Raw genomic sequence first — 18,412 nt, 5'->3', positions numbered from 1 at the left:
TTTAAACATGCCACCTCCACCGAAATGGTGCTCTTGCCTGTCACATCAAGCCCCACCAGCTGGGCTGTGGAGCTTGGGCATCAGCCACTTGGTCTGCCTGCTGGCTCCATTCTGCGCAGCACAGGAAGTTGTAGATACACTTTAGAAACTGAAATGGCAATGCCGGTTTGGAATGAGGGCTGTGTGCGCAAGATTTTTTAACATCTTCATCATATCCATTTTAATTTTCTGCATTTTCTCCCCCTTTTAACTACTTTGGCTTGTTTACTAGTTAGAGGAATGAATAATTATCCACTAATCCCGCCACTGATTCTGTCACCTAAAGCAAGAAGAACAAGAGACCCCACTCAAGTTTAAAATTCCCCAAAAGCATGAAATCTGTGAGAAGGCAGCAGCTGAGCAAGGGCAGAGCAAGCACACAGAACTAAAAATCTGTCTGAAAACCAGGTGGCAGAACTGCTAACAATCAAGTCATTTACATGAAAAAGAAGAGCACCAAGAAATACATAAACAAATTTTTATTTAAAGCTTTTAAATGAAACATACTATTTAGTTTCCTCTGAAAAGGAAAAACTGAAAATCAAAATACAAATGCAATACACATAAAAATTCTTCTCCTAAATGGATCTATACTCTGTGCAATTTGAGTGGATATTTGTATTTTAATGGTTACTGCCTGTGGTAGTATGTGCACTGGGTATCTACAAGGTACACACCATGGCAAGTCCTTGAAAGCGTGATCATGTAGGAGCAGTGGCAAAGTTGCATAGGTACTATAAACCAGTCTGCTGAATAGTCATTCCAGCTACGTGTAGTCAGACAACACAGACTCTGCTTTTGGAAAAGCTATTCGGTATTTTAGGTATTACGTAATTGTCATGCTGCCGGCCATTAATTTAGCTCAAGAAAGAACTGTCCTTTAAAAGTCAGGCTATTAAGTTAAAGCAACATCTACTCAAAAGGGGAGACAACACCTTTTTAAGTACCACCAACAAATTTTACATGTAGAATATATATACACTACAGAGAGCTGTTCACTAGAAGCTTTCAGTGCATCAGTGCTAAATTAAAAAAAAAAAAAAAAAAATCACACATTAGTTAAAAGCAACAATTTTTCATGTTCAGTAAGTGCAATCTGCAATTGTTAAAATATACCTTAATCCCAGGTTTGATGGGGGTGGTGTTATTGTACCTTACATTGCTTGTGCAACCTTTAAATGACAAGTAGCTCAAGATAAGACTTTGGCTCAGGTATGGATGAGCTGGAAAAGCTCAGTTGGTCAGGCAGGGATTGTTTTTCCCTCCTATTAGTCTTTAAGAGGAAAAATCGGCCTGAAGTCTTGCACATGCCCTCATACCCACACTGACAGACACCAGAGACAGCAACACTTAAATTCAAAGCAAACAGAACTCAGTGAGATAATTGTAGCACACCATTAGAAAGAAATGCAAGGTTTTTCATCAATTAAAATTCTGTAGCACTTTTCCCTTTCCAACTCCACCTGCTGAGAGCAGCAGCTGCAGCCCTAACACAACCAACATTCCAGGCGCTCTACTCAACAGCAATGCTCAACACAACCAGCAACGCAGCTACCTCTGGTTCAGCCGTGCAAGTTTTTTGAAGGACAAAAGCAGCAGATTGTGTAACTAATCTCAAGTCAAGACATTGTATTAAAGGTTCTCAAATATTTTATTCTTCAGCACTTGAGCTTTTTTGAGAAATGCCAAACACTGAAACAAAACAGTTTTTCCTTGTGCCTCACATACTTCACTTTGCACTTCACCTCCTTGGGTGAAGAGTTGAATTTCAATACTAATAAATACCTACACAGTGAAAAAGTAATATTTAATACAAAGGTGGGTTAATTGTATTTTTATATTAAAAAAAAGAGTAAATGTGAGTTGTAGTACTTGTACATAACTATTGTCTACCTTAGGTACATGAAGGAACAGACTAAGACAGTTACTGAAAATCATATCCTGTCACTTTTATCAGCACGTCCAGCTTTCCTGGACACATTTGAAGGCAAAAGCAACTACCACCTGTTTCAAATTAACCTTGAAACCTCTCCCCATCTTCCAGACCATCACCTCCAATGTCCACAGCACAACGAAGCAGTCTGTCTGCTCCTTGGCTGTACTCGGAGATGCTAAAGTATTCCAAAGGAAAACAAACACCGTCTAAATATGTTCACTCTGCTAATGTTGCACCAGTCTCCACCTCTAATATGTGTTGTTCAGGATCAACACAAAAGTTGATTTAAGGGAAGGCAAAAAAGAAAACAAAGCCATAAATCTTCTTATGCTCCTCTTAATCAGAATATGATCTGAATAGTTCTCTTTATTTTAATAAAATTTCTTAAATATTTTTCTTGTGACTGTGATTTAGTAGCTATGCATATTTATGTATCTACACAAGTACCAATAGACTAATTCAATAAATTAAAGCTCAAAATGCTAACTGTAAGCACAAGAATATTTACAAACTGCAATAAATTAAAGATTAAAATGTGCTTGATATTAAATAACAACTGCAAAGACCTCACCAAGTAAGAACAATTGTCAACTTCTGTGTTAAATTTTTCTGACTTTCATGCTGCTATCCAAGGCCAGAAAGAAGGGGGCAATGACCACCAGGCTGGTCACCACTGTCCCCAGAGGTACCGAGCACAGGTGGGGGTGACAGGGTGGAGGCAGACCCAGACATCACCTTTTCAGACGGCAGTCCCCCCAGGGCTGGGGCACCAGGGTCGCAATGTCACCCACACAACCCCAAAAGCCCTATGTGCACTTGCCTGCCAGCATCTCCTACATGAACCAAGATAGGCACCACTCATCCCTTCCCAAAGGCGTCCTTTGTTGGGGGGAATACCCCAAACAAACCAAACCCTAAAGCTTTACTAGAAGGTGTTACGAATAACATTAAACCAGAAAATATAGCTCAAAGATTCACTCTGACACAGTCGTTCAGCCATAGATGCATGCAGAAATCAAAATTACCCACGTCCTCAGTATTGTATGAAGTGATGAGTAATTACAGGGCTATTCTCCACAATAGGAGACATGCTAGGGAAGTACAATTTTAGATCATAAAAGGGAAAATTCATTATGCTGTATGCTCTCACTGCATCTTTTGCCAAAACAGAAAGCATTAGTGGCAGATGAAATCAGTTTGGAAGAAAAATCCCAAACCTGAGGGACTGTGAACTGCAAGGATCATTGCTCTTAGAATAAATGCCTTTTTGAGAGCTCTTTTTTTTTAATTAAAATAAAAAGATCACTTAAGGGGAGTGGAAAAGAATGCCAAGAGCAGGATGGTACAATTTGTCCCAGCAGGAACTAGGTAAGAAAAGCTGCTCTCCCAGGAATGCAGTTACGTAGCCATCACAGTGACTGTAGAAAAAGTATTGCACTGAAAATGCATAAGACATAGAGACAATGCAATGGCTGAATTTTTAAAGTGCAGTCCCCACATTATCAGCGCTTCTCCTGAACACAGATGTCTAGAGTTCTCTCTCACCAGACTGTGATAGGAGCACTATTTGGTTCTGGTGCAATGGAAGAGCCTCTGCAAGCTTCACTGCACTTCAGTTTATCAAATCAAAAAGTAAGAAAAACAGAAAACAGTGTGAATGAAGGCAGGTAAGCACGCCTACTTGAAAATTTTAAATATCTGCCCAAAGTACTTCTCTCTGTCTGGCTGAAGATTTACCAAACCCCATGAAACCCATGAAAGGTTTTGACTAACCAAAGAACTTCAGGAACTTGCAGCCACCTGCTGTCACTTTAAAAAACTGCAAATAAGAATGTGAAGAAATGCATACAACTGAGGTCTACATTTTGTTTAGTTAAAATCAATAGTGGTAAAACTTCAGAGTTACCAGTACCTGTTAGTAATATTTTTCAAAAATCAACTCAAATGCACAAACTAAACATCACCAATCCTGGAAATTGTCTTTATGATGGTATTTCTTTGGAGGCAAGTAACAACCAAGGGTTTGTGGAGTCACTCCTTACACTTCTATGCCCTTTTCCAGGTACTTCCTTGTATTCCAGGCGTTTGCAGCCCTGGTTTACAAATATTTTATACTTGGGTAACTAGTAACTCTGACAGGAATTTAGTTATAGCAATATAAGTCCATGCACTAGCACATGGGCATCAACAGTTGGGCACAGGTGGCATTGAGGAAGCTGTTGAACCTTGGCCTGCAGGATGGTAACACAGCACAACTCCTGCATTCAGGCTACATCTCTGTTCTTGGCACTCCCCTGATGCTAAAACTACTAATTTACCTCTGTTGGCCAGATGATGAGTAACTACCTGTAAAATTAGAAGGTGCTAAAAACCTACAGTTCCTCCAAAGGAAAAAATATAACTCACTGGTACAGAAACTGTCCATCTAAAAAACAGCCCAGATGAGTAACCCAATTATATCCTGAAGATACCAGAGCTTACAAAAATTTACTCACACTAACTACTCTGAAGGCACCACAGAACTGAGTCCGTTGACTCCTTAACAAAGGAACTAACAAGCTTCACAAAATTTTCGACAAACTACAGTGAGAAGACAAGAGCTAAAAGCAGTAAAGGACAGGTCCCATGAGACCAATTTAGAGTTGGCCAAATACCTTGCGACAGATTTTCAGAATTCTTGTGACACAGTGTAAGCTGGAAAGACTGCTGAATTTAAAGAATGTCTATGTGAACTAGAACTAAACAGCTTGTTTCTGCAGATGGAGATGGACTTGTTTTCCTTACCATTTTTATTCAAGCAAAGGTAGTGATCAAGCCGCATGTTATACTGCTGAAGTCAAGAACAAGTGCACAAAAAGAATACCATCGTCTCCTAATATTGCCTGATTTGATTTTACATAGTATCTCCTTCATTTATCTTGCCTGTTCAAATATTGCTAAAATAATCATCAAGATCGTACAAACCCCCAAACAATTTTAAAAGCTAGTTTCTCAGGACACCTAAGAGAGAACTGTAAGACTGAACTTGAATCAGTGACTTCTCAGGACACACACAGCCCTGAATTTACACACTTTAAAAGATACACAGTACCCTTTTATATTTCCAAAACCTTAAATGATTTTCTATCGCATCTTCCACTGCTTCCTGGTGAGAACTCCTCTGTGATCTGGTTACTTGGAGGAATTTAAGTTTTGGGAATAAGGGAGACAAGATTCTATTTATTTATTTTATTGACTTATTCAGAGGGTTCTGACTGAGCCTGGCGTCTTCATTAGGCAACAGATACTGGAATCTAGGGCATCTTTTATCTTCTTATGAGGAGGAACTCACATTAACAAACCACATCTCTCCTCCCACTATCAGTGAATTTGGTTTTTTAATCTCTATATTTAATCAAGTAAAACAAATGTCACTAAAGCACTTGGAAAGGCAGGTAGTTTACAGGAATTGGTTATTTCTGTTGAGAAGGATTTAAAATCTTTAAGTTGACTTACGAATATTAGGTTAACCTCTTCACAACTCCAGTGCATTTATTTCAGCAATTATGTTTCATACCAAATGTAAAGACACTCCAATAATTAATTTTCCAATTAGCATACAAAAATAGTTTCTAACTCTCTTAACCAGTTTATGAAGTTCTTTTGCTGCTTTCCAGTCAATATCCACCTAACTAAAATAAGTTAGTACAATCATTTGTATGGGCTGTCTGCACACCGGACAGGGTTTATTCCTCTTCTTAAGCTTTCTTGCGCATGTAAAACACGACATGAGGTGTCCCGTTTTGCCATGCACTATGCAGCCATTTTTAGGTCTGCTCTGACATATGACACAGGGCTCGATGCTGGTAACAGGCAGACTGGACTCCGGGCTTCCCTCTTTGTCTTGCAGTTCTCTCTTCTCAGGTTCCTTATAGTCCTCCTGACTGCTACAAAACATGCTGCTCGATGTCGATGGCTGAGAATAATCTTCACTTTCCTGGGACTCGGATATTTGTACTGCTTTGTCCTCATTCTCCTCCACAGCTGGTTCTTTATCCTCAGTCATTTTCACTGTCTTGCAGTCAGGAACATCAAAACCTTCTTCAGACTCTAGGGGGAAGGAACTTTCTAACTTGCTCTTTACCAATTTATCACTCTTTTCATCAGGAAGCCAGTCCTCACGAAGGGCCCAGCATCTGTGGCAATGTCGTGGAAGCGGAGGATTCATTTCGCTACATTCAGGACACTTCCAATAATCCTTTAGTGAATTAAAGGTTGGAACAGCTTAAGCTACTTGGAAAGCTTACAATTCAAGTATTCAGAGATTATAAACAATTTATTACTGCCAAAATAATAGTTATCTTGAGCTTTCAAGTTGTTTATAGTTTAAAAATTCCATTCAGTGTTGGGCCCCATTTTATGATTCTAGATTAAAATAGTCTTGATTTTAAAAAGACTCTCTGAATTTTTTCATTTTGTAGGAAATTTGTGAAATAAAAGTAGAGGTGAAACAATAATGATTTACTATTCCTTATGCAAAATTGAAGAAACCAGACCACAAAAGTCTTCAGAGAACCTCGTGAAAAGCTTAGTTCTGATAAAATGGTCACCATTCCCATTATTTTCAACAACAGACTTCTGAAATAGAAACTATTCCAGACTGAAGGGACATTTAACCTTTGTGATGCTAAGCTGTAGAGGTGCAAAACGGCCGGGTGAGGGCACTGTGACACAGTAGTATGAGACACTAGAAAACATCGGCCATTCAAGAAAGAAAAAGAAGGCTGCATCACTGTCTCATAGCTGAAAATTTTGCACTGAAAATATGCCACTAACTCATCAAAAACACACTTTGTTTTTAAGGAAAAAAGATCCTTCTTAGAAATAATACATGCTGTATGGGGAATGCGAACAAAAAACAACCCAAAACTTATTTAGAAAATTTTAAGTACTTAATGGTTGGAAACCTAAATAACATCAGTGACATCAAAGGCTTCAGAGACCAATTCTAATTCCTAAAAATAACGTACAGACATATTTTTCCATACATAAGCAGTGCTGTGTTTTTAGATGGTGGCTAGCCCTGTGTTTTACACACATAGTAAAGTCCCTCAGTTCTAGAGACCACCAAGGGACTGGAACACTTCAGACAGCTTTGGCCAACAGCTTTGTTCAAGGTTTAACTGTGAAAAGCAAGTATAAAAAAGATACATTGCTTTTAAATTCTAGCGTGTGTGTTTTTCACATATGTTTACAGACTTTGTCTCAAACTCCTGAATTTATTCCCACACTTAAAACTCCAGAAAAAGCCTCAAAATCTATTAATTTTACAGTACTGTTCTCAAAACAGGTTTGCCTTCACATCTGTATGCTACAGATCCTTCATTAGTCACATCTACTTTTATTGTCCAATCCTATCTATAGGAAGAGTTTTTTTAAATATACAGGACTTTTTTTATCCATTTTGTGCAAAAAGTCAGATTTAGGCTCCAAATAATTACCTTCCATTAAGTCACTGAAAGCGTGACTTAAGGTTTTTTTTTAATGGATTAGGAAGCTTACTATTTTTAATATTGAAGTTTCTTGACACATGTTCAGTAATTAAAATATTGCCTTGGAATCTTCAGGCATACAAGAAAAAGTTGATTTCATTAAAAAAAAACCCTATCACTGATAACAATAGAATCCATCTATATTCCTTGATCTACTCTGTCAGTTCACCCAACTTATGATGCTTTGCCAGTCAAGCTTTTACTCACAGCTAGAGAAATCTCTGGATCTTCATCAAACGAATCAGCATCACTATCTTCATCCTGATAAATAGTCAGCTGATACACCTGGTTTGAATAAAAAAATATTGATGTAATTGTTTCTTGGCAATTAAAATATGATAGATTTTTAATTCTAGATTTTCTGATAGACTTCTAATTAAACACAACAAATAGCACATATATGTTAATAAACGTTAGCAAATAACTCCACAAAATCTGATCACTGGTTTTGGGGAAAATAATTCCGCCCACACTCTAAATATACAATTTGAAGAAAAATGTAGACTAGACCAATTTCTGGAATAGAGGTGATTCCCCTCTGCTCAGCACTGGTGAGGTCACACCCGGACACACACCGCGTCCAGCTCTGGACTCCCCAGTACATGAGAGATATGGAGCTAACGGTGAGAGTCCAGCCAAGGGCCACTAAAATGATTAAAGGATTGGAGAAGCTCTCACTTGAGGCAATGCCGAGAGAGCTGGGACTGTTCAGCCTGGAGAAGGTGCAGGAGGGATCTCATCAATTGTGTGTAAATACCTGAAAGGATGGTGTAAAGCAGATGGAGCCAGTGCCTTTTCAGTGGTGCCCAGTGAGGGCACAAGAGGCACATATTAAAACACAGGAGGTTCGGTCTGAACATCAGGAGATAACTTTTTTACAGTGAGGATGACCAAGCACTGGCACAGGTTGCTCTGAGCAACTGTAGACCCCTCCACCCCTGGAGATATTCAGAAGTCATCTGGACATGGCTCTGGGCAATCAGCTCTGCTTGAGCCGTGGCGGATGATAAGGTGTCCTTCAGAGGTCCCTTTCAACCTCAACCATTCTGCCATACCACTGCTGGGGGCAGAGGCACACCTCAGTCCTTTTCTTCCTCCAAATCACCATCTTATCTCGGGGTGCAGCTCCACAGTGCTATAAACCCAGTGTACATCAGTACAGTAAGTCCCATTCAGCCCTCCAAGTACCACAATCATGCGTGTCCCCAGCAAATTCTGCCTCTGGATCTTAACCCGATTCACCTCTTTAAAGTAGCAGAAAAAGAACACAGGAAAAAAATTTTCCACTTCATCCCTGACATTCCAGATATCTAAATCTCTTAAAAATGACGGTAATCACAATTTTACTATCTTCTTCCCTCCTAATGAAAATTTCTAATAATGTGTTTCAGCATATCTATGAAACATATATATTAATGGAGGCAAATAATTCAGAAATATCCCTTTGCAAAGAGTTAGGAGGAAAGTTTTCACTCCATATTAGAAGTGTTGCCAAAGCTCAACACATACTTCTATAATTAAAAAAGTAAGAATAGATTCAAGTACACATGCTGTCACTGACTCCAACAGCTAGTGAGTGAAGTTAAACAGACTTTTCCAGACCGTCAAGAGTATGTTTCAGAGCCTCCAGAAAGCCTTAGCACTGCTCTGGTTACTGCCTGGTGGGTGTACAATGGTGACACAACTGCACAGGTATGTAATTTAGTGAATGGCTGGGTGCAGTTTGTCACATAGCAAGCAGTCCTGAAATAAACCTGAAAAGTTACTTCTTGTTGGAATCTCAGTGTGAAGTATTCCTGGAAGTTTCCTCCCTGCCTCACCGAGTCAGAAAAAAAACCCCAACAAAACAAATATGTACCTCATCATCCTCATCTGTGAGCTCCTGTCCTTCTTCATTATGGCTATAATCTTCTGAATAAATAGACTCAACTTCAAACTCTACACTGAACTGGTCTGAAACAGAACTCCGGTCAAACCAATCAGAGTTTTCACTTAATGAACTGGCATCAAGATCCTGAAAAAAAGAGAAAGAAAGTACACATTGAACCCCACTAGTCCATAACCAGTACTGTTAAGATGCTTGTAACATAAAACCAAGCTACTCAGTTTAATTAGATGCTGAAGAAATGAGACCAGCTGATGCTAGACAGAACATCTTTTATGAGACAAATGAATTACAAGTGGGTAAAATAAAGTTAGATCTGAAAGCCTTTTGACAGCTCTGAAATAGCGGCTGCTGTCAGCTTGAAGACTGCTGCTACTATTTGACAAAGGCTCTCCTACAAGTGAAAGAACAGATGCAAGAAGATACTGTCTTTCAGCTGCTTTCATTAAATTTTCTATTCTCATCGACTTTTTTTAACTGTAATTTGAGACTAAATTATAAAACAACACAAGTGAAGATACAGTATTAGTTCTGTCAATTGAGAATACAGTATATGACTAGGAATACTGCTAGTTTAGCTCTTCACGACTTGACAGATAATTCGCTTCAGTGTTTGTCGAAAACACTAAAAAACAGCAAAGGCGTGGAAAATGAATACAGCTTCTCTTCAGGGCACTACCACTTCCAGTTACCGAAACTTTACCAGAACTACCAGATACCCAGAAGCACCAGATACCCAGACGCACCAACCATTCTAAATTATGAAAAGTCTGTGTCTGCTTTTCTCCTCTTAGCATTCTAATACTTACTTTAAAATATATCTGGCACTTTTTCAATACTGTGCCAAGCAGTAAGAATCTGGGTTTTTTTAATAATATCTAGAGTTAACATTAAAAAAAAAAATCCCTTCAGCTTTGGCAGCTATGAAACACACCACTCAACCCACATACCATCAAAGGCACTGCTGCTTTAAATTAATAACATGTTTTAAGATGCATATTTGCACTTGTGGTATCTACAAAACTTGTACCACAAAAATAAATATTTTAACTTACGGGAATGGAAAAAGTATCTGTTGAATCACTGCTATTGCTTCTTTCACGGCACAGACCACTGACTACACACCATGAGAGACTTTCATCAAACGTCAACGAAATGCTGTCTGACTTGTGTCGTTTTCTTCTGTCACTGTGCAGATCATCTGAAGAATTTTCTTCTGGGCACATTGAAGAATTTTTATTACTCCAAAAACATCTATGCGATGTACAGTTTTGAATATTCTTAACAGAAATTTAAATACCTATGTATGTAAATTGCATTTTAAGAAAAATATAGTCATTATTTTATGGGGAACAAAGTAAAGGCACTGAGTAAAGACAGAGTAACACTAAGAAACATGAAAAGTATGAAATATTCCTGAAAACAGTATTTCAGGGGCTGGGTTTCCCCACTTGTCCCATCAGTACAGCTTGTAAATAGCAGTCTCCACATGCAGGAAACAGAACAATTTCAAATTTGGAAGCATTCGTAAACCACACATGACACTTCAAACCCCTCCTAATTTTAAGAAATACAGTTAGGATCTTAATTGTCCTAGCTCCCTCTACAGTCAGTAGACAGAAAAGCACTTTCAGAGAGCTCCTTGGTCAAAGAATTCGCAGGGGGACAGAGCAACTAGCTCCCATGTCACATGTATATAAAGTACCTCACGCTACGCAAGGTAAGTTCCGGTTTAAGTTTTGGATACCTCAACAAATTTAACAGTTAATAGTTAGAATTACATATAGTGCATTTACTCAACCAGATTTTTGTTACAAACCATTATGACTTTCCACACACACTAGCAAGAAAGTCTTCAAGTCACAGTATGTAAAAATTGAACTCTGAAAGCATCGCTTTAAGCTGTGCTTATTAAATATGCTTGGTTTGAACGCAAAAAGACAATGCTTTTTAAATGTATGTTTTGAAACAACCACCTACAGCAGCATAAGGAGTAGGGAGACAGCATTTTAGGGGTAGGTAAGTCAAAATTCAGCTCCACTGACTTTTAAGAGTGTTTGGTAAGAAACAATTTCATTTGAAAAGGTGTTGAAAAGCCCGTATGTAAGTGCAGCGGAGTGAAAACTCCCCCAAGAGGCCCGACAACTTGGTTCACAGACCTCAGTGAGAGCCTGCTTCCCCCCTACACATGCCTTTTGCACCCACCCTCTATTGCCCAGCCTCTCCCTTGCCTTGCAAAACACATCCTGACAATCCACGAGTCTTCAAGTCTTGGATCTTTCATTGTAAAAGAAAAGAGAACAAAACGCTTGTACATACTTTGAGACTTCTCTTACTTTCCCTTGGTGCTTCTTGGCTCAGCCCCTCTCTTTTCTTTTTTCTCTTTTCTTTTTTCGCCCTGAGAGCCCCACCAAATTTGGTGCCCCCAGGCCCAAGGGTTGCTCCTGTCCATCGTTGTCCTCATTTAGTTGTCATGGCTCCATGCTGTACTGATACTGTACCACCACAAGGTTTCTATACACTATATAAGCGGCTCCAAAGGAGCCGCTACCATCCCAATTTAACAATAAGAGTGGTTTAAAAGGAAGATTTCCTATAAATTAGAAAAAAAGTGTATATAAAAACACTATATTAAAAGAACTTTTAAGGCTGTAACAAACTAATAAATGGATGCAAAGACCAAGTTAATAATCAAACCTACAATAAGTAAGCACAACACAGGACCTGACATGCTCTGGGTTATGCCTAAATATTACAGGTTATGATGTTTAACTGAGACTTTCCATCCTTTCACCAGTTTTTGTTACAACATTAAAATGTTCTTTTAATTTAGTGCAAACCGCTCAGCAACACAGCACAGTTTCTGGACTGACTAACGTAACAGTGGCCTATGATGAACACACCAAAAAAAAAAATACTACACAAAAGCTGAGGAACTAAAAAATGTTCCTGAGAAATTCAAGAAAAGAAAGATCTATGCAGTGACAGAAGGTTATCACTGCCCATGTATTTACAACTGTCAAGTCATGAGGTAACAGAAGTGATGGAACAAACTAATGTAAGAAATTCCACAGAATAATATTTAAGTAGAACTGTAGAGAACACTTCCATTGAGAAATTGAAGTTATCCAGGTTTATGCTGAACAGCTTGTTAATTTGCTTGTTATTTGAAAATGTATTTGCCAGTGACTATTGAACGACCATAGCAAAGGAGGCAAATGTGATGCTTAAGTCAACAGACTTTTTAAAAGTGCTTAAGGAATGGCCAAGTACCTATACATATCCAAAATCATCCTATGTTACTAACCAGACCTTTGATGTCTTTGCCACCAATTGAAATCCGATGAAAACTGCTTTTAGAGAGCAAAGTGTAAATATCTGTGGCTATCTAAAGAGGGAACTTATATGAATTTGAGTACATCAGTCTATTACAAACAAGAGTGTTCTCATCACAAAGATAACGTAACTGATAAAGTCCTGCTGATGTGAACAAGTTTAACAGATCTGTGGAACAAGTTATTCCATCATCTTACTAATAGTTCTAGAGATCCAAACTGTAACATGACACTGGAGCAATGCAAGGCATCATGTATTTCTTCCAGACTGAACATTTTGTTTCAGATAAGCAGAGAAATATGAAAAGTATTTGTCAGCATCTTTCAAAGTCAGTAAGGCAAGAGAACATACTGTTTTTCCTAAGCAGCCATGCTACTGAAAGCTCTGCACCATAAATCTACACCTACCAGATTCACTGTGTGTTCTCCTCCTAGAAGATGTAGCTGGTCGGGAAGTCGCGTTTGAGGAGGTCTGCTTCTCTTCTAACTCTTGCATAGATTCCTGGTTAACAGAAACACTGGGTAAGCCTGAGCATTAACAGGAGGTAAAAGGCTACAATCAACTAATTGCATCTAAATCATTGACACTATTATGCAAAGCTAAATAAAATTTACATCTCAGAACATTTATTTAAAAAATTTTTTTAATCACCTTTAGAACATTTTCTTCTTCAAGCTGAAATCTGGCATCATCCTCAGGTGTGTCCGCAAGCGTAGAGCCTGAAACCAAACCAAACCACCCTAATACAGTACTGCAGGAAAAGTCAATTTCAGGCTCAAAACCAGGAGTGTAATAGCAAGAGACAGAAGTTAACTGCACACAGCATTTACAAAGTAAATTCTAAACAGAACTTGCAATCCAGACATTTTGCCACCATGGCAAAAAACAACCCTGTTCTGTTGCTTTTCAGGTGTGTGTAGCACCTTCCCAGTAACATTACTTAAACGGGAATGTGGGGAGGAAGAGGAAATTTCAACCACAAAATGGCTCAGAATTTTATTACAAATGTCTTCAAATGAAGGCTGATATGAATGAAATGAATTCTGCAGATATGAAAGAAGATAAGCAGGAAATATTTCACACTTCTTCCTCTTGAAAGTCTATTTTACTAGCTATCGTCATACAAGGACACTGAATTAAAAAGACATTAAATACAAGAAAATATAACTGTTGTTAATTATGTATACTTACTACCAGACAGACCCTGAAATACTAAATTTCAAGAAAATAATTTGATAATCCACATTTACAAACATAAGGGATAATAAAGAGCATGTTTCCCACTTTCAGCAACTGCACACTCGTCTTTAGAAAGAATCAGAAACAAAGGGTGTCTTAATTTGGATTTAGAAGCCAATTTACAAAATGGCTTCCATTGTTTAATGTCTGTTTCACTCTGTGCATTAGCCAAAAGTTACAGCCATATTGAGCATTTTTATGCTGCAGGAAAGGCAACCATATGTAACAATTCTCTATTTATGGAGTGGCTATCCACAAAATTACCACAAAGCTGCTTTTCTAAGTACACAGACCTTTTTTAAAAGAGGACTCAGTGTAGATGAGGGTGACGGGTTCTAAATGTGCTCCACATTTGGTTTTGAAAACTAAAACACTAACAGAAAGAATGAAAAGCATTTGCCCTGACTTCATTAACAGCACAAGTTCAAGAAGATTTTTTTTTATATTAAAACCTTTTATGTTGTTGAGGGTTTTATCTGTAAGAAATACAAGCAAACGACTGATCTTTCAATGTAGTCCTCTGTGCTGAGCTCTGATTGTGTTTGTTCTTGCCCTAGTCCAAAAGAACTACTCAAATGCCATTCAGATTTTTTTTTCTCCTCCCCGATGAAAAACAGTGTTTGCTTTGATTCACTATTGGTGATCGCTCTGGACAGTACTGTGTAAAGCCAAATAGCTAACTATGGAGAGGCTGATGTATCTGATCACTACATGCAAGATACATTAATGTAAGGATCCTCCCAGACTAGCTTACCTTGTTGATTGATTGCTATCAGATTTCTGGAAATCATTGAATACAGTCTCCTTAGATGGGGATAAAGAAAGAGATGTTGCAAATTAGCTACATGTAATTGTAAAAGAGAGCTTACCATCTTTGAAGATGCAAAGAGTTAGAGAAGGCCATACGCATTATGTTCTCTGTTATTTCACAACCCGACTCTCAGAAAAGAATCCCATTTTACCTGTGTTCTTTTACTGAAAAGCTTGTTACTCCAAATAAATCCCCCAGGAGATCATTTGCACAGTGTACAATATGTTGCTGTTTTTCATCATATAACTGTTTAGACATAATATATTGTCCAAGATAGAATATTACCTGTAAAATAAATGACACAAACAGATATTTAATACCAGGTTCAGTTGCTTCAAGTTTAAGCATAGGAAAAAAACACATTAAATTCATCACTCTTCTCACATGGATTGCCTAAAAATCCCTTTGAGCTGCGATTTTAATCTATGATTCCCCAAGCACTCTGCTATTCTGCTGAACACCAGATACTTTTGTTCATCTGAGAAACCTGCTAAACATCACCTAACAAGTCAGCAGCAGAATAAAAACAATACCTTGTCTCAATATCTTCTAGATAAGCTGTGAACTACAGCGGCCGCCATTCACCCAAAACAAAGGAATAATCCATCTGTGTCCACTGTAATCTACTTTTACTGATTAAAAGTTCTCACCTCCTTCATAGTAAAAGTGTCCTTTTCTGCACCAGCTAACTTTAACAACTTCAACAATAGTGGCTTTGGTTTAACCTGTATGGGGAAGAAGAACAACAGTATGCACTAATTATTCACCAAACAAAACACTATTTATACAGGCTGGCTTCCTCCTTTTATATTCATCTGTTAGATAAATACACAAGTACATTAAAACCTGCACACATTCTGAAGACTTTTCTGAGCTAAGCACACCCTGTCCTTTCCATTGTATTTCAATCACTCCTACCTCTGCAACGGCCTCCCACTATTGCCACTGAGCCAGCAGAGTTATACGCGCAGCCAGTCTACGACAATTTCAGATATAGAGGAGGTAAAAGTTAAAAAAAAAAAAAAAAAAAGAGTAAAAAAATCACTTCCCCCACCCCACCCCCCTTTTTTTTTTTCTTCTGGCCAGAATACTGTCCTGATCGCAATTCCTTGCACTATTCCATATTCCAGGAACAGGTCTGCCAGTACCAGTCCAGGAGATGAGAACAAGCTGCAGGGGCTGCCAAAACTCCAAAGAAAAAGGCTGTGGAGCCACTGATGGTTCCCAGTGCACTATATTCTAGTATTGTTATATGAACAATAGCATAACCATTATAAGAACAGGCTATTATTTAGCCATCCTAATATATTCCCCAAAATGAGAAAAAATTATAGATAATAAACATTTTATAGGAAAGCACGAGTAATACTATGAGACCGGGAATAAATACTTAAGGGAAGGGGGGGAACTTCCCTGCATTCCATTTCAAATATCTGCTAAAACCGATGTTATGTCTTAGTGCATTAACCAGAGGTTACTTGCAAGAATCACACATAATGAAAGCAATCAACAAGCTTGTGGACAATATTAGATGTCTACTTACCCCTTCCTAAGTGCTGCATTATTTAGAGCACGCAGCATATATTAGGAAGCAAACAGAAACTTATTAAACTACTAATGACAGCTGAGCATAAGAAGGCAAAGTACGGTTTGAGGTCTCTAAATGCACAACTAGACCCATGGGGTCAGATCCTTTTACGCCCCAGCTGTCTCTCCCTGACACAAGTATGAACTTTCTCTGCCTTGCAGATCTGACAGCAGACAGTAGCATCACCTTATGATGACTTAAAAAAGAAGAAACAATAAAAAACAACAAACAACTTTGAACAGTCTGCTGTTCTGTCACTTCACTTTTTTGAAGTTCTGCTCTCAGTCTACACTTTTAAGCTTTACCCTTCTACAAGAGGTAATCGAGTTCAATCGTCATTGTACACATGCCATTTTGAACTCGCATTTCAGGTATAACACACAGGCTTCCATCCTCAGGAAAACTTGGACGGGAAGCCAGGACAGCAGAACTGGCACTGTATCATGAAAAGCCATAAACACAAAGGAAGACTCTTATTACAACTTGCTTATGAATCCCAGTAGAGGAGGAAGTGAAAATGCCAAATTTAAAAAACCTTCAGATGACAAGATTACGTCACAGTTTTGCACAACAGAGATCTTCCACAACTCTTCAGTTATGAACTGATAATGATTTCCACCACAAAATACTTACCGTGATTAAACTGGACCGAAAGATTCTTTTTCATTTAAAGAAAGCAAACTGCCCATCAAATTCTCCAGGAAACAGTCTAGACCTACACCATCACCCTCAACTCTCAACCATGAATGAGAAACATTTGCTTCACAATTGCAGCATCAAAGAGAGACCATCTTCACCGGATGTCCTGGCTTTAACCATCACTCGCTGAGCAAAGCCGCCCTTCTGAATTAGCAGATAAAAATCTGCAGAAAAGCATGAAAAATTCGCACGTCCAACAGAGCTACTGACCAGCGCTTCTTGCTCCGAAGCGGTGACAGAAGAGGCATCCGTAAGGGAGGACATCTTGGTATTGCACATTTGCCTGCAATTAAGGGGAGAACCACCTCAAAACGTGTACCGCAGCTACACAACCCACGTCCCCCCCCGCGCAGAGCGACCCCGCACAGGGCCGAAACCCGGGGGCGCAGCCGCCACCGCGGCAGTGCCCACTCACCTCGGCTGCCCTCGTCCAACCCACACGCCGGCGGCGGGTGTACGGGCCAAGTGGTACCGGGCCGGGATGAGCCTTATATAGCGCTGCCAAGAGGAGGCAAGTCGAGACTTAGCTCCTCTGGCGGCCGCGGCCCGACATGCCTGAGCATGACCCGCAGCGGCGGCGCTGCCGAGTCCCCGCAGGGGGCGGGCGGGCGGGGAGGACAACGCTGACTCACCGTGGCCGCCAGACGTGGGTGGCGGCGGCGCGGAGAAACAGCCCCGGCTCCGCGCCTCCCCGCCCCGTGCAGGCCCCGCTCCCCCCGCTGCTGGAGGAAGCAGCAGCGCCCGGCCCAGCGCCGCGCCCCGACCCGACCCAGCGTGCCCGCCGCGCCTCAGCTGCGTCCCCCCCCACCCCAACGCCCAGGCCGCCGCGCGCGAAAAGCCAGTCCCGAGCGACGCCTCAGCCCCTGCCCCGCAGCAAAGCGGGATCCCCCACGCACCACCAGCAGCGCTCACTCCGCTGCCCGGCCCGCGGCGGAGCGGAGGACCGGGGGCCCCTACCACGCCGCAGCGCGCTCTGCACCCAACGCCGCCATTTTGGCCGCCGCGCCGTGCGGCCCGTTGGTCTCCCCAGCGCCCCCTAACGGGCTCGGGGCAACGGCCGCGCCTGGGGCGACGCCTCTCGGGCCGGGGTGGCCACGCCGCCCGCCCGTCCCTGGCGCCACACGGGATGGAGAGACCGGGCCCGCGGCCGCAACAAAAAAGCGGTGCCCGGGCTGGGGAACGAGCAGGGTGAAGGCCTGGCAGCAGTCAATGAGACCCACGCCGGGGGCTGCGGGGAAGCAGGACGCTCGGGCTTTGCAGGCAGCTTTTTCTCCTCTCGTCTGCGCCCTTCCTTTTTTTTTGATCCATCGACCCTTTTATCCCGCCTCGGCTGTGTTTACAGACACTG

The 18,412-nt window shown here is 40.5% G+C and overlaps 1 protein-coding gene across 5 annotated transcripts; it reads right to left on the bottom strand.

Moving 5' to 3' along the window:
• Positions 1-503: 503 nt before the first annotated feature.
• MDM2 (MDM2 proto-oncogene) lies at positions 504-18,098 on the bottom strand. Of its 5 annotated transcripts, XM_065039690.1 has the most exons (12): positions 17,961-18,098; positions 17,480-17,562; positions 17,275-17,347; positions 15,428-15,502; positions 14,929-15,062; positions 14,721-14,770; positions 13,379-13,446; positions 13,135-13,228; positions 10,447-10,607; positions 9,365-9,520; positions 7,714-7,791; positions 504-6,212 (listed from the first exon to the last, which is right to left on the bottom strand). In XM_065039690.1, the coding sequence occupies exons 3-12, from the start codon at positions 17,341-17,343 to the stop codon at positions 5,643-5,645; spliced, it is 1,455 nt and encodes a 484-aa protein (XP_064895762.1). In that variant the 5' UTR covers positions 17,344-17,347; positions 17,480-17,562; positions 17,961-18,098; the 3' UTR covers positions 504-5,642. The 5 variants fall into 5 exon arrangements, with proteins under 5 accessions (XP_064895762.1, XP_064895752.1, XP_064895771.1 ...); XM_065039680.1 differs by lacking the exon at positions 17,480-17,562 and having other exon boundaries at positions 17,961-18,090; XM_065039699.1 differs by lacking the exon at positions 17,480-17,562 and having other exon boundaries at positions 10,447-10,604; positions 17,961-18,090.
• Positions 18,099-18,412: the final 314 nt, after the last annotated feature.

The sequence above is a fragment of the Columba livia genome, chromosome 1 (genome assembly GCF_036013475.1).
Source record: "Columba livia isolate bColLiv1 breed racing homer chromosome 1, bColLiv1.pat.W.v2, whole genome shotgun sequence".
Lineage (NCBI taxonomy): Eukaryota > Metazoa > Chordata > Aves > Columbiformes > Columbidae > Columba > Columba livia.
Note: the sequence above shows the minus strand (reverse complement) of the source record. Positions and strands in the feature narration are given on the sequence as shown.

What these genes read in the sequence shown, in the direction of transcription:
- MDM2 (XM_065039690.1), bottom strand. Translation starts at nt 17,343, where the DNA reads ATGTGCAATACCAAGATGTCCTCCCTTACGGATGCCTCTTCTGTCACC. An exon ending in CAGATACTTTTTCCATTCCC is followed by an intron (nt 9,521 to 10,446) that starts GTAAGTTAAAAT and finishes TCTTTTTTTCAG; the next exon opens with GATCTTGATGCCAGTTCATT. An exon ending in ATCCAGAGATTTCTCTAGCT is followed by an intron (nt 6,213 to 7,713) that starts GTGAGTAAAAGC and finishes AATTCACTAAAG; the next exon opens with GATTATTGGAAGTGTCCTGA.